At 51.3% G+C, this 19,929-nt stretch overlaps 1 protein-coding gene across 4 annotated transcripts; it reads left to right on the plus strand.

The window, feature by feature from the left end:
• Nucleotides 1-650: 650 nt before the first annotated feature.
• nin (ninein) lies at nucleotides 651-19,221 on the plus strand. Of its 4 annotated transcripts, none has more exons than XM_023951612.1 (29): nucleotides 855-1,186; nucleotides 2,687-2,899; nucleotides 3,937-4,030; nucleotides 4,729-4,889; nucleotides 5,968-6,013; nucleotides 6,089-6,264; nucleotides 6,807-6,947; nucleotides 7,043-7,201; nucleotides 7,270-7,406; nucleotides 7,479-7,619; nucleotides 7,833-8,007; nucleotides 8,086-8,196; nucleotides 8,318-8,407; nucleotides 8,477-8,612; nucleotides 8,680-8,801; nucleotides 9,427-10,487; nucleotides 10,571-12,385; nucleotides 12,577-12,669; nucleotides 12,739-12,808; nucleotides 13,239-13,358; nucleotides 13,462-13,578; nucleotides 13,668-13,766; nucleotides 13,892-14,032; nucleotides 14,108-14,257; nucleotides 14,332-14,460; nucleotides 14,536-14,637; nucleotides 15,841-15,930; nucleotides 17,944-18,051; nucleotides 18,685-19,221. In XM_023951612.1, exons 2-29 carry the CDS (start codon nucleotides 2,708-2,710, stop codon nucleotides 18,880-18,882), a joined length of 6,174 nt encoding a protein of 2,057 aa, XP_023807380.1. In that variant the 5' UTR covers nucleotides 855-1,186; nucleotides 2,687-2,707; the 3' UTR covers nucleotides 18,883-19,221. The 4 variants fall into 4 exon arrangements, with proteins under 4 accessions (XP_023807381.1, XP_023807380.1, XP_023807379.1 ...); XM_023951611.1 differs by having other exon boundaries at nucleotides 857-1,186; nucleotides 13,886-14,032; XM_023951613.1 differs by lacking the exons at nucleotides 17,944-18,051; nucleotides 18,685-19,221 and adding an exon at nucleotides 17,325-17,899 and having other exon boundaries at nucleotides 651-1,186; nucleotides 13,886-14,032.
• Nucleotides 19,222-19,929: the final 708 nt, after the last annotated feature.

The following is a 19,929-nucleotide window of genomic DNA, read 5'->3' on the forward strand; positions in this document are numbered from 1 at the left end:
GGTTCAGCTGCTTTGGAGGAAATGTCAATCTGAGTGTCATCTGCATAAGTACTGATGATTGCTGCGCAATGACTGGCTTAGAGGAAGGCATGGAAAGAATGAACGAAAGAAGTCCCCAGATAGACCCCTGGGGAACGCCACTGGTCAAAAACATTCAGTTTGACACACTGTTTCTAATTTCAAAACACTACTTCCTGTTCTCAAAATAAGACTTAGGTGCAGTGCTGGAGATGCCTTCAAAGTCCTCTAGGATTAAAGCAGCTCTCTGCTCCGTCAACACAAAGACTACAACGTTCTTAAATATATAAACCAAGAAAACCATTGACTGTATAAGAGAACTGGACTGAGCGAGTGTCACGTGCCCATAGAAAATGCCTTACCTCCGGGTCCATTAACACGATGAAGCCAATTTAGTCGCCATTTGTCAGCGATACGGGCGACAGTGATTGGTCCCAGCTGGTCTGAGTCAACATTGCTGTGGCAACTACTGTCTACAATCTGGAGTGAGCTTGTATGAAGTCCAAATACTTTCCACTGAAAGCGGCTCAGAAGGACTGAGGAACAGCTGTTTGTGTCTCTATAGAGGTCTACAGGATTTTGGCTTCTTGGAGCCACGTCCTGTTTGGAACGCCAGAGGGGCGGAGTCACTCAGTCCAGCTCTCATATACAGTCAATGATAACTCCTCAGTGGTATTTCGTCTCCAAAGAAGCTGAAACCGTGGAGGAAGCCTTTCATTCCTGTTTAAGTTAAGATAGCTGAAACATTTTTGAAGCATTTAGAAACATTTCAAACAACAATCGAGGCATCAAAAGAGGAAATTTTCAATTCTTCTAAGGACGAATTTACTTCTGACTGCAGCGTTAACTATCAACTGTTTTCATTCTTTCCGCCGTGCTTTTATTTTGAAATCCGGTTACCGTAGTCCGTAGTGTAAACGCGCGCGAGGAAACCCCCTCCTCCCCGTTAACGGCGCTGTTTCCCCAGCGGGGGCGGGTCGGTCAGCGCCGCCCTCCCTCGTCACCGCTGTTCAAATCAGGTCCACGCCGGAGATGAAGCCAGAGGACGCGGGAGGGCAGCTGTGGTGGAGCGGCCGCCGGGACAAGCTGGGCGCCGCCGCGGACGAACGGCGGGAAGTTCCGCCTCGGTAAACTTCTGCGGACCGGGACGCGGCTCTCCGGGGCTTCGGTGAGTTCCTCAACTTTGGCATTAAAACGTGAAAACAGACACAAAAAGCGGCTCCTTCCGTTTTTCGCTGAAAGCTTCAGTCCAGAAGTGACCCGCCGGTAAACCGAGTTTTCTGAGGCGGGGGGGACGGATTTAAACCACCGGAGAGGAAAATCCTTCAAAGGGAAAAGGACGCAGATTTCAGGAATAAACGTGATTTAAACACGTTTCTGCTCAAAGTCTGTTAGAAACATAAAGTTTGGAGAAATTCTTCAGGTTTTACCGGAAGTTTGTGAAAAATTAAAATGTTGACTTTTTATAAAATGACGTCATTTAAAAACCGTGTCAGTAAATAAACGACCAGCTTCTTATTTTGATAGCATAGATGTTCCTATGTTTGGGTCCAGATGCAGAACTGCTGCAGAACCGTTCAGAGGCTTTTGTTGTGGTGAACGGAAGCAGCTGGAAGCTCCGAGGTTCTGATGTGGTTCTGATGAGGTTCTTCTGCTCTTATTGTTCTTCAGGCTCCAACTTTGAAACGTTTGTCATAAAGACACCAGGGTCACAGACAGACCTGTTCTGAGGGGTTCTGTGGACCTTCTGAAAGGGTTCTGGTGACTTTCTGATGGGTTCTGAGATTTCTCAAAGTTCTGGTGACTTTCTGAAGTCCTGAAGCAGCGTTGATGTGCAGAAAGTCTCAAGTTTTACGGAACTTTTGGGATTTTAGGTTCTAGGTTCCGGTTTGGGAGCAGAACATCTCAGCAGGACAGACGTCAAGGGATCAAAAAGAAAAGTTTATTTTTTTTAACTTGTTCAGAAAAAGCAACAATAAAAACATCTGAGGAGGAATGAGAGCAGACCACCAGCGACTGCAGGCCGTCTGCTCCGAGTTCTGTGGGTCGGCCTGCAGAGTTGGACCCGAGTTCTGCTCAGAGAGCACAGCGGTTCCCGACGGGTTCCTGAAAGTTTTAAGATTCAGAAGCCGAAGGTCATTGGGTTTCATGGAGCTCATGGATTTGGAGAACAGAAGGGGTCTAAGAGCAGAACCCTGAGGTACCCCAGAGTGAGCCTGAAGGCTGCTGGTTCTCCTCAGAGCAGCAGGAGAGACCGGTTTCTGGTTTCTGAGGTCCAAGTTCTTCAGGATTCTCAAACAGGAGAAGTTCTGGACGTTCCTGTGAAGATCTCATCTTCATGAATGTGGGAAGCCCCGCCTCCCCTCAGCTCCAGATTCTTTGTTCCATTTCTAATCAGAGGAGTTTGATCTCCCAAAGGTCAGAAGTTCTGTTGGACTGGTTTGACGGGCCTCCTGATTGGTCAGGCTGGTGGAGCTGTGAGCTGGAGGCTCCTGCGTTCCCTGATGGCTTCATCGCTGTAATTGGATTAAGCAAAGCCTGCGGCTCAAACGAGGCGCCGCCATAGCGCCGTCAGGAAGCGGCTCAGAGTCCTCTGGGGAGGGCCGGGTCTGGTTCTGGAGCTGGGATGGACGTGGGGACTAAGAGGTTCTGGTGGCGTTTCTTGCAGGGCGGCGGGCTGTCCTGTGGGATGGGTGACGGACAGGAGCAGGACCACTACGAGGAGCGTCTGAAAGAGGTTTTTGACAGTTTTGACGCCAGTGGCTGCGGCTCTCTGACCCCCGAGGAGCTCGCCGACCTCTGCCGGTCCCTGCAGCTGGAGGACGCCACGCCGGCTCTGCTGCACGCGCTGCTGCAGAACCAGGACCGCCTCAGCGCCAGGGTAAGTGGGTTAAGCTCCTGAGGAGCAGCTGTCTCTGCTGCGGCGTTCTCCTGACGGGCAGCCCGGTTCTGCTGAAGGAGGTTTAAGGACCACGCCTGGTTGGTTCCTGAGGAGCCGTGACCTCGTCGGTGTTCCGTCAGTCCAAAGATCTGCTGCAGATTTTCACTCATTTGTAGCCGAAAATGTGGAAGCTTCCTCAAAGCTGAAGGAACCCGGCAGAAATTTGACCAAAGAACAGTTTTCCAAACACGATTCCAGATCTTTGTTCTCAGAGTTCAATTTAATCTGAAATGGATCATCGTATCTGTGTTTGGACGCAATCTGTGGAACCCAGAGACGCCCGTGGAGAACGTTGTTCTCTTGGTGACCATGGAGAACGTTGTTTGTGACCAAACCTCTGCACTAAAATCAAACAGAACATTGAATATGGCGTCATTAATAAAATATTCTCTGGGGGAACATGCAAAGTCCACGCAGAATCTGGGATTTGAACCATGGACGTCTCACGGTGAGTGCTAACCACTCCACCACAGTGCAGCTCTGATCTTGGATCAATCGCTTAAAAAGGTTCGTTTTCATTTCCTAAAAGCGAGCACGCTGACGGCGAACAAAATCTCTGACCACATGGATCAGAGCTAAACATCATCAGCGATGATGTCACTTCCTGCAGCCGAGAAGCCCCATAAATGGAGTTGTTCCTGTCCCGGTGAAAGAGGGAAAAGAGGAACCGTGTCGCTATGACTTGACAGCCACAGCAGGTCGTTCTTAAGCAGAGGCCTGGGGATCTACTGAGGGGGGGGGGTGAAAGTGCTGCTGGGGGGGGGGGGGGGGGCGTCGGGGGAGCAGACGGCTGGACGGATGCTCTTTATGAAAGGAGAACGTTCCTCTGAAGCACAAAGAGGATCAACACATTCAGGGTTAGCAGCTGCTGATTGTCAGACTGACCTCCCCCCTCCCACTGGAGAATGCGTCCATTGGCCTCGCCGGCTTCTCCGGTTGAATTTCTGGAATTCTGAAGCGTCTCCGTGTTCCTGCAGGTCGACTTCCAGCAGTTCAAGACTGCGCTGATCCAGGTTCTGTACTCCACCTTCCCAGGAGCTCAGGAGGAGCAGGAGGCCCCGCCCCCTACAGGTAAGATCCTGGACCAAAGACTGGCTACACAACCTGCAGGTTTTCAGGAGTCCTGGACACAGTTCAGATCAAAAACTCCTGATCTGTGAAGAACGGCAGGTTCAAGGATCTCTGAGTTACAGAGCAGAGAGAAAAAAAGCAGAAAAAGCTTCAGATTTTACTTTTTTTTAATCTGATTTTTCAGAAACAATGAGGTTGATAAAAATGTTTTAGGAGAATGAAACCAAAAGGTTGGTTTGTTTCATGCTGGACAAGTTTTTATGAGATCCTGGAAGCAACTTTGTGAAGTGAAGCGGAGCGCCTCTGTGCTGACTCCACTGCTTCTCCTGTTTGCACCATCATGGTTGGACGTGCGCACACACGTGCACAGACGCGCACACGCCGTGTTGATGTGTTTATGAAGCCTCAGGGCACGGCTTTAGGGAGGACTGGTTTTAGTTCTACAGAGTAAACAGAAACTGAGCCCAGATAAAAGTAGAGCTGGGATCAGAGCGTTCATAGATCTGTTATGTAAGGTAGAGTCCCACAGGGTTCTATTATGGGTCCTTGAAAAGTTCAGGATCTGGGCGGGTCTGGAGCGGACCCTCCTCAGATGTTGGAACAGAACCGCTTATGCGGATCCTCTTTTGATGCTGTTGGTTCTGAGCATCTTCCCAGTCTGGATTATGTTTCATCCGGATCCACTCCTCTCATTCCAGCGTCTCCTGAAATCCAACCAAAGTTTGTAAAGGGCAGCAAACGCTACGGCCGCCGCTCCACGCCAGAGTTCTTGGAGACCACCTCTGGCGTTCCCGACGTCAACCCGGCAGACGGGAGTTTGGAGGACAACGATGACTCGGCAGTTCCCAGGAAGCGCGAGGTTCCAGACAAACTCAGATGCCTCTCTTATCTCCTCCTGTCCCTGAACGCACCGTTACTCGGCAGCCACAGTCCAGGCGTTATTCCTGGTTAATCTGCTTAGCGTGCTGAGGTGCGGGTTAAAAGCAGCGGCGGCAGGTTAACGGGGAACGGGCGGTTGGTAACGTCCCAGAAGTGTCTGTAAATAACGCAGTGAGCATCAGAGGCAGCACCGTTTAAGGTGACGACGCAGAAAGATCTACGGCGGGATGGTCGGCCCCGCCCACACCTTCCATTGCCGTCTGTGGGTGGAGCCTGGGGGAAGGTCGTGTGTTCATGCTGCTTGTGTGTGTTCAACACAAAGAGGCCGCGGTCCCGTTTTGGTTTTCCAGATGCTCTGCGTCGCCGCCGCTGAAGCTCTTCGTCCCGTTTTTCCTGAGAAATCTGAAATATTTTTGTCCAACTTTCGATAATTAGCTGAGAATCTGGGCTGTTTGTCTGGACGATCAAACTGAAGCGATTCGAGGGTTCGATCCCCACCTCGGTTGATCTTTGGAAGAGCTGTGACCTTCCTGCCCCCACGTGCAGCGTTCATCACGGGCCCCGTGTCCGGCCTCGGGAGCAGATGGAGGGGGGGCTGCAGACCTGATGCGTGTGTGGGGGGGGGGGGGGGGGGGGGGGGGGCGGCAGCAGGAGTACAATGGATGCCTGCGGTCTGCAGGGGAACGTCCGGCTCCCATCTGCTCCTCATTCCCTCACTGTGGGCTCCGCTAACAAAAGACGGCCACTTTGGGATTTAGCTGCAGCCCCCCCAGGTCACAGCTGCCGGAGCCCCCGCCCCCCAAAAGTCCTCAGTATGCAAGGAAAGTTTCTCTTTGCATACTGATTCAACCCCCCCAGAATCAGAAACGTCTGCTGATCAAAACCGTTTCCGGTTTCTATAAAAACATCCGGAATAATCGGTCGGATGAAAACTTTTCCCCAAACCACGCTCATTCCCAGGAGATCCGGCTTCATCCTCTGATGCTGAGTTTGAATGCTTCCTGTAATTTGTGTGTTTGTTTTTGTCGTCTTTATCATTTCCAACATTTTTCCTGCAGCGCTGGAATTCCCAGGAAAGCAGCTCGGATGAGTTCGAGGCAGAAGGTAGGCGGCAGCTTCTCCGCCGTCTCCGGAGCGTAACCACGGCTGAACCGTGTGCTTTGTCTCCCCCCCCGTCAGGCCAGATGCACCTGTGGAACCCGGACGGGCCGAGCACGCCGCGAGGATCTGTCGCGCCGCTGTCCGTCCGGCTGGAGGCGGAGCTCCGTCGCGCCTGCGAGGAGCTGGAGATGGCGTGGGATGGCCACGCCGCTCGGTCCGAACTGCTGGTTCTGTGTGAAAGTTTGGGCCTGGAGGTGAGTCCAGGGTCCACGTGTTTTCTTAAAACGCTGCTGAGTCCATTTCCTGATGTTTCTGCATGAAATGAAGGTCATGTCCTGAACGGATCTGTCCTGATCCCTGATCCGGGTCTCTGCTGACCCGTGCGGGTGGTGCCGGGTTCCTCGCGTTTATTTGTTCTTATAAAATGGTTAATAAATGGAAATAAACGTGAAGTTTAGCCTCATTCTGTAGTTTTTTCTTATGGTTTTAGACGAAAACTTCACCTTAGATGAAGAAAATCAAAACAATCTCAGGATTTAATGAAGGAAAAACCAAAGCGATAACATTCCAGCATCACCTGAGGCCTGTAGGGTCTGAGATGAAGCTCTGGGTGCAGAGGATCATGGGTAAAATGGTTGGCTGGTGTTCGTTGGTGGAGTTTATATATGTATCTTCCTCGTGATCGAGCTGCTCGTTACTTTCTAAAATGGCAGACGTGACCGTTTCTACATGACGTCATCGTTTTCTCCTGAAACTTCTGGATGTTTTCTTTTTTCGCTCCGCGTTTCCGTCTCAGCCCGGCGCCGACGCCCTCCTGGATCCTGACGAGCAGATGGACGTTCAGGAGTTTGTTTCCAGGCTTATGACTCAACCGAAGCCGCCGACGCCGTCGGCCTCCACGCCGTACAGGCAGCTCAAAAGACATCACTCCACTCAGGTGCGCCCTCTCTAAGCTCCTCCCACTTTTGAGGTTTGCCCAAAAAAACTTTTTTCTCTGACATCAGAACAACGGTGTAAATGTCTCCGTTTCAGTCTTTCGATGAAGTCGGCCGCAGGATTCCGGCCTTCAGCAGCACCACGGCCACGCCCCTCTTCTCCTGGCTGGACGACGGCGCCGGCCACGCTGCAGCAGAAAGAGTCCTGGACGTCTGGATGGACGAGGGGGTGGAGAACGGCGTGGAGATCCTGCAGGTACGGCGGCCTCCTGGAACCGGCGCTGCGTTTGTGCGGATCGACTCAAAATGACGTTTTCGTTTCAGTCTCTGAGCGTGGAGCCGGACGGGAGGCTGAACCTCTGCGACCTCGCCGCCGCTCTGGAGAGCGAACTGCTGGTCACCAAGAACGGCGTTCTCCGGGCGGCACTGGCCAGCTTCAAGGCGGAGATCAGACACCTGCTGTGAGTCTCCGCCCCTCTAGTTCTGCCGCCTTCAGGAGGATCGTTCCTGACCACGCTGCTCGTTCCTGTCAGGGAGAACGTGGAGCAGGAGATCCGGGAGAAGGAGAAGATCCGATCGGACCTGGAGAAGGCGGAGAAGCAGAAATCCCAGCTGGCCTCGGAGGTGGACGAGCGTCACGCTGCTATCGAGCGCGCGAACAGCCTGAACCTCAGGTGAGCGCCGTCTGTTCCGCCTGGTTCCATCAGTCGGAACCTGCTGATCCAGAAGGTCCGCTAGGGTTTGGCAGCTCTGCTCAGAAGGTCTTCCCACCCTGACCTCAGCCGGCTGTCAGGTTCTTCTGGTTCCTACAGAACCGGACTCGGACCTTTGCTTGATCCTCCTCTGGGTTCTGGCTGAACCGGCGTGATCTGCTGAATGTGTGGCAGGAGGCTGGAGCAGGAGCACAAGGAGAGGCTGGGGGCGGTCCGGTCCGAGCTGATGAAGGAGGTGGAGCAGATCCAGCAGCAGGCCGGTCTGCAGCGCGAGAAGGCGGAGGCAGAGATCGCCAAGATCAAGGAGGAGGAGTCTCTCCTCAGAGATCACCTGTCCATCTCCCTGAAGGTGCCGCTTGGCCTCACGGGGGTTCTGTAAGAGAAGGTCTGGAGAACATCCTCACCGATGTTCTCCGTCTGCTTTCAGGAGAATCGGCGGCTAGAAACGGAGCTGCTGGACGGCGCCGAAGAGCTTGAGGAGGCTCAAGGTCAAATTCTGAAACTGCAGAGGAGTTTGGAGAGCCTCATGAAGGAGAAGGTGCTCCCTGCAGTGCATGATGGGATTTCAGAAACCCCTTCTTTCTGTTTGTGCAGTTTTCAGCTGAAGATTCTTTGTTTGTGTTTTTTTGTCCTCCTGCATCCGGCACCGCCTCCTCCAGTTTGGAGATGTGGACCCCAGCAGTGCGGACCTCCTCCTGCAGGAGGAGCGCATCAAGCAGCTGCGCAGCAGCTACGAGGCTCAGTGCAGGGTAGGTCCGGCGACGCCTACTCGTTCCGCCTCCGTCTCCTCTCCTCAAACTGATGTTTCTGACGGACAGGAGCTGCAGGATCGCATTGACGAGCTGCAGGCGGAGCTGCAGGACCTCCACCCCCTCAGCAAAGGTCACGCCCCCACCCACAAGGCCCTGTCCGAGGAGCTGGAGAGCCAAAGCCCCGGCATGGAGTCGGACCCAGGTACCGGCAACCCTCTGGATCTGAAACCCGGAGTCTGTTCATGAGCTGACATGCCTGATGCTCTCAGGGATCGGGTCAGAGGAGGTGCAGCCTTTCAGCCTGAGCCTGGAGGCGGAGATGATGCTGGAGCGGCTGAAGGAGCAGCACCTCCAGCAGATGGAGGAGCTTCAGGAGCAGCTGGAGATCAAGGTGAGTCTGGGGGTCCAGGAGGAGATGCTCCTGAAGGCGTCTGTGGAGGCTTTACAAAATCGGTTTTACAAAATCGTCAGCTTATTTACCAAAAAGGTGAATTTTTTTAACATTTATTTTCAATTAGTGTAACATCATTAGCATAGTCCAGCAGCTTTACGTCAGTCTGGTATTTATTAGTTAATTCATTTATCTATTTTCTATTCTTGCACATTTATAGTCCAACTGTCTTTCAGCCGTTGAGACATTTTTATTGTCGGGTTCGTCTCTTTTTTACATTTTCATGTTTGAATTGGCTTTTTTCTGTTTCAGCTCTTTGCAGTTCTGTTGAATCTGTTGCTTTTTAATGTCTGACTTTGTGTTCAGTAAATCATTTCTGGATCAGTTTTCTGCTTTTGTTTTTCCATCGTTTTCTTCATTTATTTGATTTTTCCGTCTATTCATTCTTTTTCAGCGACTGCTTCTCGTTTGCTGTCAGATTTTTGCTCCTTTGGATCAAAATAACGTCGTTTTCAGGAGCTGCCGGTCCGACGCTCAGCCGTTACCCCTGATGGTAACGGGAACCTAGCAGGAGAACCGCGACGGGCTCCTGCTTTAACTTCAGACGTTTCTTCTCTGGCTGCAGGTCAATGAGTTCAACAGGAGGCTGGAGAAGCAGCAGGAGATCCACGAGGAGCAGAAAGCTTCTTTGAGCCTCCGGCACCAGGAGGAGCTCGGAGCTCTGCGGGAGGAGATGCTCAGCGTTCGGAGCCACGCCCAGGAGCTCCAGAACCAGCTGGAGGGGGCGGAGCTAAAGCCGGCCGCAGGTGGAGAAGAACTACAGAGTCGAGGAGCAGAAGTGGGTCCGTTCAGACAGCAGCTGCAGGAGGCCCTGCGGGTCTCTGCAGACCTGGAGGAGCAGCTGAAGGCCCTGGAGGTCCAGCAGACGGAGGAGAAGGAACAGCTTCTCCGTAAGATGGAGGAGCTGAAGGAGCAGCATGCAGTGGAGATCAGCAAGCTGAAAGAGGAGCAGGAAGAGCTTCTGGAGGCCAGAAAGGAGGAGAAGTCTGAGCTAGAGAGGAGGTTGTCGGCTGAGTGGGAGCAGGAGAAAGACGCTTTGGAAGTAAGCCATGAAAACCAACTGAGAGTCAGACTGGAGGAGGTGAAAGTGAAGTTTGAGGAAGAGAAAGGAGAGCTGGTGAGGAGGTTGACAGAGCAGTGGGAGGAGGAGAAGGCTCAGCTGGACCTGCAGAGGAACGAGACCCTGCAGGTGCTGCTGGAGGAGGAGATGCTGAGGCTGGTTGTGGACCAGGAGGAGAAGGAGAACAGCTTGAGGGAGCAGTGGGAGAGGGAGCGCGCCAAGCTCGAGGAGCATCATGAGGAGGTTCTGCACGGCAGGATTCTAGAAGAAAGGCTGCAGCTGCAGGAGCAGTCTGAGCAGAGGGAGAGGAGGTTGAAGGAGGAGTGGGAGAAGGAGAAGCTGCAGCTGGAGGAGGACTATGAAGGGATGATCCAGGAGCGGCTGGGCAAGGAGAAGGAGAAGCTAGAAGAAAAGGAGAAGATGGAGAGGGAGGCGGCGGAAGAGAGGGAACTCCTGGAGGAGAGGCACCGAGAAGCGATGAAGGAGCTGAGCAGCAAACACGGCGAGGAGAGGAGCGCGCTGCGCGGCGAGCTGCAGAAGCTGCGGGACGACGTCGCTCTGGAGAGGTGAGTCCCGCTTCGTCCTCCCCGTCTCCTTCCGTTGCAGGTTATCGTCTGAAGCGGGAGGCGCTGAAAGTGTCGCTCCGCAGGAAGGAGGTGGAGAGCAGCTTCACGCAGCGAATCTCAGACGTGGAAACTCGTCTGTCCTGCGATCAGGAAACCGTCGCTGAACGTTTCCGGGCCGACGTCCTGAAACTGGAGCATAACTACCAGAACGAGCTGCAGGTTCTGTCAGAAGACCTCCTGCACCAGAAGCTCCTCTGGGAGGCAGAGACGCAGAGAGCTCTGGAGGAGCAGAGAGCAGCCATGGAGGAGGCTGTGGAGCAGGAAAGAGGGAGAAAGCAGGAGCTGGAGAACGTCCACAGAGAAGAGATGGAGGCTGTGAGGACGGAGAACCTACATCTCCAGGAGGAGCTGGACGAGGCGGTGAGCAAAGAAATCGAGCTGAGCATGCAGCTGAACGGCCTCCACAGCCGGCTGCAGGAGCAGCACCAGCTCCTCGCCCAGACGGACGGCAAAGCCCTGCAGGCCCAGCTCCTGCTCCACCAAACCGTGGAGAGCTTCCAGCAGGAGCGGGAGCAGCTCCTCCGGAGCATCTCTGAGCTGGAGGCGCAGGTCCAGGATGAGCGGCGGAGCTCCGAGCGGCACGCCGCAGAGCTGCTGACGGAGCGCGACCTCTGGAAGGTGAAGGAGGAGGAGCTGCAGGAAGACCTGAGCGGCCTTCAGAAACGGGGTCAAGATGTTGCAGCTGAAAGAGACGAGCTCAGGGTGAAAGTTCAAGAGCTGGAGGCGGAATGCAGACGGGTTCTGGATTCTGCAGAAGAGGAAGGAACCCAGGAGGAGATTCTTCACTCCACGTCTGCAGGAGTCGGCCTGGAACATCTGGACCGTGATGCCTTTCCCAGGAAGACTAAATGTGATGAAGACCAGGATGGAGCTGTGCTGAAGGCCTCTCCGCTGGAGGAGAGCCGTGTTTCTGGTGAGGAGGTGGTTCCAGATCCGAGCCTGAAGCTCCATGACCTCCACCAGGAAGCGTGGGAACGGCGGTCCTGTGATCGCCGCTCAGGATCTCCTGACGCGTATTTTTACTCTGAAAGCCCAATACACAAAGCAGTTTTTGATGCGGCGAGCACAGAGGATGGGAGGTCCCCCCTGGGAGGTGAGGAGCATCATGAGACTGTGGTTGAGGCCTCCACGCCGGAGGAGACGCGTGACCTCCAGGAGGACTCTGCAGAGGAAGCTGAGGTGGATGAAAACCACCTGGAATGTTCACATGATGCTGTGGAAGACCGTGAGAACCAGGAGGAGGCGCTCCTTACCTTACAGGCTCTGTGTCGCATCTCCAGGGAGGAGAACCTCCTCCTTCACCAGAAGGTTTCTTTGCTCCGGCAGAAAACGGGAATCTTGGAGAACCTGCTGGACCATCACAGTGCAAACGTCCATACATCCCATCATGCTCTGGAGGAGAACTACAGCCTGAAGGTCCAGATGCTCCTGCTGCTGGAGCACGTCAGAGACCTGGAGATGAAGGCCCTGAACACGGCGGAGCTCCAGATCCGCTACGAAGACTGTCGCTGCGAAAACGCCAAACTGAAGGAGCAGAGCGCTCAGCAGGAGCAGCAGCTCTGGAGCCTGGAAGGAAAGCTCAAACTGTTCCAGGATTTCCAGTACCGGGGCTTTGTCCTCATGGACGACATCGGCGGGATGAAGGAGGAGAACTCTGGACTCCTCCTGCTGCTGGCCGAGCCGGAGAGGCAGGAGGAACCTCCTGCTGACCCGGGGGAGGCCTTCAGCCTGGAGGACAGCTGCAGGGCGTTTGAGAGGCAGAACATGCGTCTGCGCAGATCCATCGCACAGCTGCAGGGCCACGCCCACACGCTGAACCAGAAGACTCGAGCTCAGAGGTAACACGGAGGAACCTAGACCCTGACCTGCTGCCTCCCCCGTAGACCTGCTCCCGCCCCCCCTGCCGTGGGTGTCCTCCTTAGATCTTAAGTGTTGGACATTTTTCTACAAAAAGTTGTTTTATTTTTTACATCAGACATGTCAAATTTCATTTATTTTCAAAGTTCTCCTGATCATATTCTTCTTCCAGATCTGAAGCCGGCCGCCTGGCTCAGGAGAACCTGGCCCTCAGGAAGAAGATCAGCGCTCTGGAAGAAGGAGACCTGAACCAGGAGGAGCTGCTGTAAGCTGTCAGAGGTCCTCCACCTCCCCCACCTCATCTGGTTCCTCAACGACCTTGTCCTCCTTCCAGGGAAACGCTGGAGCGCCTGAAGAAGGAGAAGTCTGCAGCCCAGAAGGCAGCAGAGACCTTCAAGAGACAGGTCAGGATTCACACCCAGGCTGTGGTTTCTGGAGGAGGAGGTCTGCCCAAAGTTCAGCTCTGCATCAGTCAGGTCCAGAGGGACGACCAGAGGATCAGAGAATTAGATATCAGATGATCAGGTGACCGGACAGCCAGAGTCCAAACCAAGACTTTGAGGACCTGAAACATGTTCAGATCTCCATCAGATCAGAGGTTTTCTTTCTAAGGGAAATCCTATTTCTGTTGTGGAACTGTGGCGTCCAAATTTCTGAATCTGTTTCATTAAAAAAACATTTTTTGTGTTTTTTTTTTTTAAATGAATTTCAATCCTGAAATGGACTTTCTTCTAGTTAAATGAAACATCAGAACCATGGAAGGAACCCTGAACAGAAGCTAAACGTTCTTCCTCCTCAGGAGCTTCCAGACGTCTCACGTCTTTGTGTTCGCAGAGCCGACGGCTGGAGGACCAGAACGGCGTTCTGGCGGAGAGGAACGCCCAAAGCGCCGCTCACCTGGAGAGGCTGCAGCTGAAGGAGAGGGAGGGGCCCCCCGCGGAGGGGCACGCCAGGGTGAGCAGGGGAGTGCGGCGGCCTCGCGGCACGTCCGCTTCGTGTGGTGGGGGCCGCGCATGGCGGTGGCGGCGTCTCAGTAACAGAGACTGTTCTACGCTAGGTGGCGGCCTGCGTGTCGGCTCTGGAGGCGGAGCTGACCAACGCTCTGGAGGACACGGCTCAGCTGGAGAACAGGAACTCGCAGCTGTCACAGCAGCTGTGTGAGCTAAGGGAGAAGGCGAGCATCACCTCCATCCAGGAGGCCCTCTGGTCCGTTTGGAGCAAACGTTACGGCGTGGCTCACCAATCAAGTTCTTCTTTTTCCAGGCTGCCAGGAGTCAGCTCAGCCAGATCCTGGCGGAGCGTCAGAACGCCGACAGAGAGGTGGGGGTTCTCCAAACCCAGCTGGCTAAAGCTCAGGAGAAGGTAATCTGCTCCTGGGAGGACCAAACATGTCCGGGTGTCGTGGTTTCCTGCTTCAAACGTTCATTTCTGCAGTTTTCTGACACGCTTTTTCATAACTGGAGGTTCGTTTTACCTTTGAGGTGAAGACGGAGGAGGAGAACCTCCAGGCCGCCGCTCGGCAGAACGCCCGACTGAAGGCCGACCTGAAAGCTGCTCAGCAGGAGAAGGACTCCCTGAAACGGGAGGTGGCGGTGCTGCACAAAAAGCTGCTCCACACTCAGGAAAAAGTGGGCGTTCTCCTGGTGCCTGAAGGTTCCCCGCAGCAGCTTCTGCTCAGAGCTCACCTGTGTGTTTGATGGCAGAACCGCACCTTAGAGGCGGAGCTGCACTCCTCAGGCAAGAAGATGTTCCGGGAGGAGGCGAAGGAGCAGCACCTGCTGAGGCTGGAGAACGAGCGGCTGCAGGCGGACGCGCGCGGCCTCAGAAACGACCTGGTCCAGGCCAGAGAGAAGGTAAAGCCCCGCCCCTTCCACCTGCCGCCGTAGCAAGTTACAGACGTGAACACCTGCCCGCCGCTGATCCTCAGGTCCACCAGCTGGATGCCACCATCCTGTCTCTCAGCAAACACAAGCAGGCGGGTCAGGCGTCCGCGCTGAAGGCGCTGGAGCAGGAGAACGCTGCCCTGAAGCGGGAGCTGCAGGCGCAGAGGGAGCAGGTATGGCGGCGGGTCCACGTCCAGACCTGGAAGTCCTGGATCTGGACGTCCTTAAAGATCTCAACCTGTTTTCAGGGCTGTGAAGCGGCACGGAGCGGCGCGGAGTGGGAGAACCTTCAGCTGGAGAACGAAGCCCTAAAAGCGCAGATGAGTCGTCTGTCCTCACAGCTGCTGGAGGTGCTTCAGAAGGCTTCATAGAGCTTCATAAAGCTTCTTGAGGCTTTATGAAGCTCTATACGGTTAAAGAACTTATAGAACTTATGAAGCTCTATACGGTTATAGAACTTATGAAGCTCTATACGGTTCCGTCGTGTTTATTAAGAGACTCAGTAAAACCCAAAAACTTCCTAAAGCTTCATGAAGCGTTACAAAGCTTCATAACGCTTCATGAAGCTTGATAAAGTTCCGTCGTGTTTATTAAAAGAGACTCAGTAAAACCCAAAACCTTCATAAAGCTTCATGAAGCTTCATTGGATTTATTTAAAGAAAGACTTGGTAAAACCCCAAAACTTTACTGAAGCTCTTTTATAGACTTTAAGACTGAGGAGGAAAAAAAATAGAGAAAGTAAAACCACATGTGACACAAAACAATGAAAAAAATCTTTACATTTTTCTGTTCAGACTGCGTAGATTTAAAGAGAACCTTGAAGGTGAAGACGGATCTACAAACGTTTCCTCTCCAGGGGAAATCTGACTTTTTGCTTGATAACTGCTTGAAATTCAAAGATTAGAATCGTCATAAATGAGAAGCTGGAGGCAGAAACGGGTTCAGCCCTTTTGTTTCCCCCTGTTGGGGTCCCACGGTTGCTGGAGCCTATCCCAGCTACTGCTGGCTGTAGGCGGGGGTTTTAAAAAGTTTATGGAGCCAGAAGCACTGAGATGCAGAAACTAAACAAATGCACCAGTTTACTATTTTCCCATTTTCTACGATTCTGTTTTTTTTACTTTAGTTTTGTCAGAGACACTTTGCTCTCTTTGACTTTTGTTTTTCCTACTAAATGACCTCATAAGGAAATAATTGTGCGTTTTTGGTTCATGGTTTTATATTTGCTCTGGGAATTTTCTTCTGTTTCAGCTCATTATAGCAGTCGTTTGATTTTATTTGTCCTTTCAGCTCATTTCCCATCAAATATTTAAACTTTTTAGTTCAATTTTTGTTTTTTTAGAGGCCTTTTGGCTTTAATATCCATCTATGAAATGTAGAGTCTAACTCTGCAGTTGGTTTTAGCATCTAGTAGCTTTTCAGTCTTACTCTTAGTTTACTACGCGTTCTAAATAAAAGTTGAGGTGTTTTTGTTTTCTTCTGTCTCTTGGTTTCCATATTTCTCCTTTTGTGTTTTATTTAATCTCTTCTTCCTTGAGCTGATTTTTCCTTTTCAGTCCTTTCAGGCTCAGCTGGTTGGACTTCTGCCTCCGTCTCCTCACAGAGTCCAGAGAGGACATCGCGCCGAGGAGCCAGAAAACCTGCAGGTACAGAACCGACTTCCCGCCAAAAGCAGAACTTCCTTTTTACGGAGGAAGGTCCAAAGAAATCCTTCCGCTTCCTGGATGGATGTCACCGCATCCTTTGCGTCCCGTTTTCTTCCATCGCATCGTCTTTTCTAAGCTCCTTGGTGAGGAAGTCGACGTTCCTCCGATGGAATCCTGGAAAGCTGGATTCTCAGGCTCCTCCCCCATCTGTCCTCGGGTCACCTTTGTTTGGAGTTCTCATGTTCCCGCCTCCACCTGGAAGAGCAGCTGCTCCCAGCATGCTCTGCTTCTGTTGACTCATCAGAACTCGTTCTGAGGACGGAGCCGTTTGGACCAGATGTTTTCCAGTTGGAAGGTTTAGAGAGGATGAAGATCGGCTGGTTTCTATTTATTTTTTTAAAAGGAATAAAGACAAAATCAAAGAATCGTCTGAAGCCAAACGACCTCGAATCACCAAAACCAAAGAATCAGAGAGTGGATTTCAAGTGGTTCCGATCCAGTTCAGGTTCAGGTCTGGTTCTGGACTTTGGACGGTGGCCTCAGGTCTTCAATTACCTTCATCCGGTTTTTCAGAAAAGGTCAGGAAACATTTTGACCTTTAGGGACAAACTTGGATAAGAGAAGAGAACCTTCAGACGTTCTTCAGGCCTTTGGTGACGGAGGAACCGACCCGTTTTCCACAGGAAACCGAATCTGAGCCCAATATGGCGATGTGAGGATCTGCAGGGTCACAGACGACCCGAAGACTCCAGATGAAGATGTTCCAATTCCTTCTGTGTGTCTTGCGGACCGGCGTCAAAGATCCTGAAGCTCCGTTAGTGTCTTGAGACCGATCCTCTTTCTGGTTTCTGGGCTGGTTTAGACGTTCTGGTTCCAGAACTTCACTCCAAATTGGACATTTCTGAAAAAAAAACAGCTTTGCTGCGAGTTTTTAATGCCAGAAAAAACCTGAAAGTTTCCCCTTTTTTATCTCCAACATCAGCAGTTTTCCATAAACGTTCAGGACTGTTGGGGATTGGAGGTTGGGATCCACTCCTGCTGTAGATCTGGACGGCTGTGGTCTTCACGGATCTTCAGGGATCTTTTTTGTTTTCAGCATCACCGTTTCTGAGCCAATAAGATGAAGTTTAATGGGGGCGGAGTCTCTTTTCCCGCCTGTTTCTTGAGACATTTGTTGAATTAAATGTGGTCACATGACCTGAACAGTAAAGTTTCATCTGCGTAGAAACACTTTTTTATATTTTCATAGGTCTGAGTCAAAAACCAACAAATGAAACCATTTTTCAGCTCATCTCTGCTGTGCGGGGTCGTCTCTGGGGTTATACCAGGTCAAACGGCGTGCCGTCTGACGGGGGGGTGGAGCTCTGGTCAAGTGTGCCTCCTTTTCTCTCCAGGAGCCGATGGCGGAGCAGCGGGCGGCTCACGCAGACAGCTGCCGGCGGATCGGCGGGTTATAACGGCGCCTCTTCCCTGATCAGACTCCACGACCCGCTCTTCTGCGGCGTGGCGGGAAAACTGGAAGATCGCTTTGCTGCGTGCGGCATGGCGGAAAAACGGAGATCCTGCTGTATTTTCCAGAGGAAATTCTGGAAGCGATGATGTGATCGAAGGCAGCAGGAACTGGGCGGAGTCAAACGAGGAGACGCCTTTGTAGTTTACACTGCAGGACACCTTGTGGCTGTATGAAGGGAGGGGCTTCCCACAGGTTAGATTCCCGTCAGTCAGAGGTTCTGCATCCATCCTTAAACCTGTCGGGTTTCCAGTCCCAGCTTCAGTCGTGGTTCTGTTGGGTTTTCAAGCTGTGTCTGTCCTGGAGCTCATTATTTATTTTATCGTCATTTTATTTATGGTTTGTTGAATCATTTATGTCATTTTTTTAGTTTACAAAAATGTCCAGAAATCCTTTTTATCAAATAAAACTTTTACCACCAGAAAAAACCGTCTCCGCCTCTCATTCCCGACTCTTTTCTCAGGGAATTCTGGGCTTGATTAGAACTGTGGTCTTCTCTCCAGGATGAGAGGAAGATGAGGGCGATGGAGGAGCGGATGAAGGAGATCGAGCTGTCGCTGCACAACGTGAAGCTGCTGCTGAAGGAGAAGGTCGCTCAGCTGAAGGATCAGGTCGGCTCCTGCCATGCGTTTCAGAAAGTCTCCGATCACTGGTCGGGTTTAGGTTCAGGAAGTTTGGTTTCGCCCCGGAGCTATGAAGTTATGTTCTTTTGAAAGTGATGTTCAGACACAGAAACGCTTTGCATGTAAACAAAATGCAAACGTGGTTTTAAACGAATATTTAAAAGTCTTTCTACACAACAGCACAAACTGCTTTAGTGTTGGTAAATTTTATTTTACAGACGCACATGTTTTTTACAAATGCAAATACTTCTTTACATGTGTGGACATAAGTAGAACTGGAAAACATTGAAGTTTTCTGAGGAAAAGTCCTGTTTAGGGCTGCCATTCCTCCCCCGGCCTGAAGGGGGAGATCAATATTTGTGGGATTTTTTTGTTGAAAACATTTGAAGTATTTTTTAACCCTTTCATGGCTTTTGTTGCTAATTTGCAACGTAGCATTTGATTCAGGACTACTGCTAAAATATAGCCTCTCCTTAAGCGATAAAAGAAAATAATTTGGACAGGAAGAGGTTAAAGCAAAACTTGAGACTTCCAACTAAAGCTCTTTATTTAGTATCTTGGAGTTCTCTCTGAATGTTGTCGTCTGCATCCGTTCATTTTCTCTCTTTTTCGCTCTTCCAGCTGCACAAAAACGGCAAAGCAGACGTTCTGATCCAAGACCTGTACGTGGAGAACGCTCAGCTGATGAAGGCGCTGGAGATCACCGAGCAGCGGCACAAGATCGCCGAGAAGAAGAACTACCTGCTGGAGGAGAAGATCTCCAGCCTGAACAAGATCGTCCGGGATTTGAACCCGGCGCCGGCCTACTCCTACAAATGACCTGGAGGCGTGGCCTGAAGAGGTGGCGCTCTGAAGGAGTGTCTGATCCAGGAGTCAAAGCCGTCCAGATGTTTGCCTGATGGACTCATTTTAACTGGAGGGACGCCCCCCCCATGCACCAACACGGACCACGACTGTCAGGTTTTATCCCACAATATAATTCTGAGCAATAAGTCATTTTAATAGAATATCTGTCCAAACGAAGGAATCCTCGCGACCAGTTTTTAGCCGTTTTATTCTATGACATCATGCAGACGCTCCTTTACTTATTTAACCACAAACACTTGAAAAGCTGCTGAGATGCAATAATAAACATTAAATGATGTTTGGAAAATGTGAGGCGGCTGACGGTTTGAGTGTCTCAATAAAGCAGAATATGGGGGGGGGGGTAAATGAAGTGTGTCTGATGTTTGTTTTTGTTTCTCTCTGCATAATTCAGATCCACTTTCAGAAACAAAAATATTTAAAGTTTCAACAAGAAGGTTTATAGAATGAATAAAACAAGCCTGACAACAACCGGGATAAATATCCACATACAGTCAGAACCATAAATATTTGGACAGAGACACATTCTTTCTAACTTAGTTTCTATACATTACCACAGTGAATTTTAAATAAAACAACTCAGATGCCATTGAAGTGCAGACTTTCAGCTTTTATTCCATGGGTTGAACAAAAAGATTATATAAAAATGTGAAAAACTAAAGCATTTTTAAACACAATCCCTTCATTTCATGGGCTCATTAGTTATTGGACAATTGTCTACCATGCTATTGCATGGGCAGGTGTGGACAATTCCCTTATGTCATAAGTGAAGCAGATAAAAGGCCTGGAGTTGATTAGAGGACTCGTGCTGCATTTGGAAGATTTAGCTGTGAACAGACATGCGGTCAAAGGAGCTCTCCATGCAGGTGAAAGGAGCCATCATTAAGCTGAGAAAACAGAAAAAAAACATGAAACCAGAAACTGCTACAGTATTAGGAGTGGCTAAATCAACAGTGTGGTACATCCTGAGAAAGAAAGAAAGCGCTGGTGAACTGAGCAACG

This window comes from Oryzias latipes, chromosome 22 (assembly GCF_002234675.1).
Source record: "Oryzias latipes chromosome 22, ASM223467v1".
NCBI classification, from domain to species: Eukaryota; Metazoa; Chordata; class Actinopteri; order Beloniformes; family Adrianichthyidae; genus Oryzias; species Oryzias latipes.